Below are 5,664 nucleotides of genomic sequence, written 5' to 3' on the forward strand. Positions count from 1 at the left end.
AGCTATTCTCAGTAAGAAAATTATGCATAGACAAATTACAACCTTTTAATGTAATCCGTATCACTTAGTGATGTGAAAAGAAGTGTCCTTTATACAATGGTGCATCATTTTCCAAAGGTATTTTATCAAACACTTACGGTGCATGATTTTTACACATAAGGAATAAACCCCAATTTCCATATATCTTCACTCTTATTATAATTTCGGTGCAAAATAGTTTTTGTTAGCAGTTAGTTCAAATCATTAAACATTCACATTAAACCCAAATTTCACACACGTGCAGATCTACATACATTCGTGATAAAAACCAACATAATCACGTTCAAAATCGATATTCATTCGTATTAAACCCTGATTCACTTAAGCATATAACTACAAGTAATGATCAAACCAACAATTTTGCATCGTCCCATTTTGCTGGCATTTTATCAAACAGCTAGAGTACATGATTTTTACAACGAACGAACCCATTCCATTTTCTAAAATAAACCTCACATGATGATACACATGTTCTCTAAATCTTTACAAATCAACAATGCATACACAGGTGAATAGATAAGCTTGCGTAACTCTATGTTACATAATTATATATATCCCCGTTCTTTAGAAGTTATGCAGATTACAATTGAAACCTAAATCAATCGAGATTCATAGTATGCATAGGCCCTAACTTTTTATTGCATTGTAGTCATTAGATGTCAGACAAGTAATGAGGATACCAGTAATTTGCAGAAAAACGAATCTCACCAGTCGTGATTATGAGTCGATGATCGGTTTCTCTGCTTCGGCGACTGAAGATAATTCTTCTTTGTGATTTGCACTTTTTCTCCAACTTCATCCTTTTTCGTTTTACTTCTAATTTTGACAAAATTACTAAAATAAACCATGTGTTATTGTTTATTATCCATTTTCATACCTCCCAAGCAAAAATTACACAAACAATCCTTAAAATGAGTTTTTTCTTTTTCCAATTACATCCTTTACCCTAATAAATGTTAACTTTCCCGTTAAGTTACATGCATGTTATTTTCACGTGATTACATAGCATCCAAAACTCTTCAGTTCCCTCTTCATTCATCATTAAGTAATATCTATCCATTTTTTCATTCCCAATCGAAGCAATACGAAGCATCCCTCCACCGATGGACATCGACTTTGGATTATGAGACGTAACTTATGCAACTATGATCACTACTACGTCAATGATTAGTAGTTTTTATGTGATTGTCTTCAACAATACGTTAATGGTTAGTAGTTGTTACACAAACATTTAAACAAACCTGATAAAATAAGTAGATATTAAAAATGAAGATTACAGTTATAGGTTGGATGGTATGAAATCACGTGATATTCATGCTTTTTCAGAAGGAAAAAAAATCATATGATACTCATATGGATAATACTTTAGGAAGAGTTCCCGTTTGTTAGGGCAAATGATGTAATAGGGAATAAAAACTCACTTTGTGCCACGATTTTAGCACTGACTTGAGTTGCTTTAATTGTTCAGGAAAACTCGATCTTTCCTAATGCATGCACCTGACACACCTGCTTTAATTGTTTAGGTATGAGTTGCTTTAATTGTTCTTGATGTTCAGCATTCTGGAAGAGGTTTTCCATTTTCGCAAACTTGACAAGCAACATTCTTTCTTGGGAGCATTGATGTTTTTGGATCATTTAGGATTGTCTTTAGCAAAACTCTTAAACTATATTCAAGTATATTTACGCTGTATTCTTGAGTTTTTTTTTTAAAGGAAAGGAAAGGGGAGTAAGAGATAGTGCAATATTTCACCATTTTTGAGTTTTTTTTCATAAAAGAAAGGAATGGGGAAGAGAGGGGTTGGGGTGATAGGAGATAGACTTTTTGTCCGGAATGTTATCCGCCCAAATTTGGGGAGATTGCAGTGGAAAACTTATCTTGTATGTGTATAATGACTTTTTTATCCTTGTAAACTCTATTATTTAATTCCAATCTTCTATTCTTGTTTTACGATTAAACAAAAGTTATTTAAAATTCTTTCCAATCTTCTATTATTGATAGGTACCAAGAATCTTTGCAGGTAAACTTATTTAAAATTTATTTATATTTGATGTTTTAAGATCATATAGTACGTTTTTGTTTGGATTAAAATAGATTTTTTGAGTTGTGATATTTTTTTTTTTTTTTTTTTTTTATCTAGACTCAATGTATGGTTTATTATTTTGATTTTCTAATCTTCTACATTCATATAATTGATTTAGTGGTTTACAATTGAATTTACTTTTTAAAATATATGAAAGGGTATAATTGTAAAATTGTATACTCTAATCACTATCATTTCTTTTCCACCGTAACTCAAGAATAGAAATAAGAGATTATTATCCTTTCCTTTCTTTTAATTTCTATTCAACTCGAAAATGCCCATAAACTATTTTATATTATAATCCTTTCCATCTCTATTCTCTCTTCTCTTCTCCACCCCTCTCCTTTCCATTAAAAAAAAACTCGAGAACACAGCGTTAGGCATTTAGCAAAACTCTTCAAAGTACTAGTATACAAATTGTACGATTTCATTTGCATACTATTAGATGGAGATGCAATATCTATGCTCTTGGGTAGAGTGATGATTTTTCTTGGCCCTTGAATGAAAAAACAAATGCATTATATTCTAGAGCATTTTATTCTAAAGCATATGAATAATTATGTACATTTCACCTCTTCATATCACACATTTATTGTAAGATTGAGTATTGTTATTGTGTATTATGATTAAAAAGTTAAATGTCCACATTATGAAAGTTGTTGGAGCAACCTATTACTTTATGTGCCCAATGAACCTGAACCTCGTAGGAGCAAAGCCAATTTTTAATGGCAAAATCTATTGAAAAACTAACGATAAGCTAGGAAATACAAAGAATTCATAATATTTCAAAGCTAAAAGTTCCAATTGAGATAGCTAATAGGGAAGTAAACTAGTAAAAAGGTAGCAAAAGAAATCTACATAAAGATAACTAGGGAGGGCTGCTTCATATTTGTATAGTATTTTTTGTGTTTCTCCTTTATCCAATCATGTAATACAAGTTTTAAGAAGAGTAAATGAACATTATAGTTTAAAAGACTAGATCTGTCAGTTCACCTCAATGGGGAAGCATGTCTACTAAAGTAATTCTTCTTGGAAACCTTGGAGGCAATCTTAAGATCATAGCATCTTCAATTTCAATCGGTAAATGTGTCGCTACAATGACTATTCCACCCTGACTCCTATGATCTGCAATCATTTGCTCCAATAGTTTCACACCTTCATCATCTAAAGCAACCGAAGGCTCATCAAGCAGCCAAATTGGTCTATCCATAGCAATCACTCTTGCAAGTTGCAATCTTTTTCTTTGACCCATTGAAAGCATTCGTGCTTTCTCATTGGCTAATCTCCCCAGACCCATGAACTCTAAAGCGGGTAAAGATTTGCCCATTTTATGTTCAAGAACTTCAAACCACTGAACGTTATCTAAAACTGTGAAGTTGCTTTTTATGGCTTCTTTTAATGAGAGCCAGTTGAGTTGAAGTTTGTATTGGTGAAAAACTCCCGATTCAGTTATGTCGTGCCCGTTCCATAGGATCTCACCAGCCGATGGTTTGGAGAATCCGGCTAACATGCGTAAGAATGTTGACTTGCCTGACCCATTTGCACCTGTGAGTACGAGGGCTCCACCGTCATGAATGGATATGTTTGTGTGGCGCAAGATCTGTTGGGCATTTCTCATACAAGAAACGTTGTTGAGAAGTAGCCGTGGAAGTGGGGGCCCACGTAAGGACATCGATGATACGTTTACGAGTTTAAAGTTGAATTAGAGTGGATCATGCAAACATACTATGACCTGCCATAAAGGAGTAACAAATCAGCCTGTACGCACATCATTAATGACATACACTAAATCACCAACACTCATAAGGTAATGGACTAATGGGTTGTTTTCCATATGAAAAAACCATTTGAAAAAAAAGGTAATTAGGTAACAATGTCAATAGTCCAAAGCAGGGCCATACGAAGCAAGAATTAAGCATACTTAAATAACAAACGACAAAGCAGTCAAACAAAATAAGGCAATACATTCACATTTTGATGTAATATACATATTGCTGTTAACAAATAATGGTACATTACCATAAAAACGTGACAACATAATCTCAGGAAGAACATCATCATAGACGAATCACAACTTTTTAATGTAATCTTTATCACTTAGTTAGGGGAAAAGTATAGTCTTTGATACAACTTTTTAAGTGTATGGCTTTTTATCAAACACCTACGGTGTATCTTTTCTACACGAAGGAATGAACTCCAATTTCCCTATATCTTCACTCTTATTGTAATTTTCGGTGCAAAATGGTTTTTTTGTTAACAATTGGTTCAAAATCATCAAACATTCACATTAGATCCATATTTTATACACGTTCAGATCTACATACATTCGTGATAAACCAACATAATCACGTTCAAAATCTATAATCGTTCGATTTAAACCCTGATTCACAAACTCCTGCATAAATTACGAACAACGCAACAAATATACAGATAATGTTACAACATCAGCGTTCAGTGCATAGCTAACAAAATCACATATTATCATAAAGACAATATAACTAATGTAATCATGCGGACAATGATATGATTGACGGAAATGGTAACGCCGTGACGGTGATAATAATATCAATAATGAACATTATACTCGTGAGCTTAGGTAAATGAATTAAAATTAAAATGATTATCATAATAGCATCTTAATTCAAAACCATACAAAGTAATTCAAAAATATTTGAGTAACTTGTATTTGTTTGACTAGCAGGTCATGCTCATCCTCTGCCACATTCAGTTGAAATAGTTGTTATGTGTGTGACAATACATATTTGATCAAAAAAATTTACATAATGAGTTATTCTTAGACCTAACACAAGACACTATAACGAAAAGCCACGAAATGTAACATGATAAGTTATTTGCTAGTGAAATCTTTTTTTATCTTCCAACTAGCGATTACCATGTCGACCACATTTTAGCTAACGATATTAAGCCAAGATGCAACCTCACACATTAGCACTAGAACTATTTTGTCTACTTTTAATCATTCTTGATAAATTCAAGCATAAATTACAACTATTGGTTATTGAAAACTCGCCAAGTTGATGTTTCCATCATTGACAATGCAATCACTTTCAAAACACAAGCAAAAAACTTACATAAAGAGAAAAAGTAATAATGCAATAAAAAACCAAAAAAGACAAGTATATAAATAACACAAAGATAAAAGTAGCTTTACCCCAATCCTCCATCTTATTCGAAAGTTCACAAACAACTGCGGTCCACTAAGAACGGGTAGAGATTAATTAAGCCTGCAAAACAAGAACAAAAAATAGAACTTTAATGTAAAAACATATAATTTTTTATAACAAGCATCACTTGCATTGATTGTCAATTTGCATCAATCAATAATTAAATCAACACAAAACCCCTAACTCTTACATGCATACAAATCAGTCTCAAAGTCTATTTCATAACCGATTTACATATACAATTTGTAACTTTAAAACAACTAATTGCAAATGCAATTAATTGATTTAAGATCAGGGTTCATAATTCCATATATAACGTATGATTTGTTTTCAATACTAGTAAAAGAATGAACTAATTG

At 32.3% G+C, this 5,664-nt stretch overlaps 1 protein-coding gene across 1 annotated transcript; it reads right to left on the reverse strand.

Moving 5' to 3' along the window:
* Nucleotides 1-3,114: 3,114 nt before the first annotated feature.
* LOC139855661 (ABC transporter I family member 1) lies at nt 3,115-3,849 on the reverse strand. The gene has a single exon (XM_071844908.1). The coding sequence runs from the start codon at nt 3,790-3,792 to the stop codon at nt 3,115-3,117; it is 678 nt and encodes a 225-aa protein (XP_071701009.1). The 5' UTR covers nt 3,793-3,849.
* Between the last annotated feature and the right edge of the window lie 1,815 nt (nt 3,850-5,664).

The sequence above is a fragment of the Rutidosis leptorrhynchoides genome, chromosome 6 (genome assembly GCF_046630445.1).
Source record: "Rutidosis leptorrhynchoides isolate AG116_Rl617_1_P2 chromosome 6, CSIRO_AGI_Rlap_v1, whole genome shotgun sequence".
Classification (NCBI taxonomy): Eukaryota; Viridiplantae; Streptophyta; class Magnoliopsida; order Asterales; family Asteraceae; genus Rutidosis; species Rutidosis leptorrhynchoides.

Excerpts from the sequence above, each read along its gene's own strand:
- LOC139855661 (XM_071844908.1), bottom strand. The coding sequence starts at position 3,792 with ATGTCCTTACGTGGGCCCCCACTTCCACGGCTACTTCTCAACAACGTT.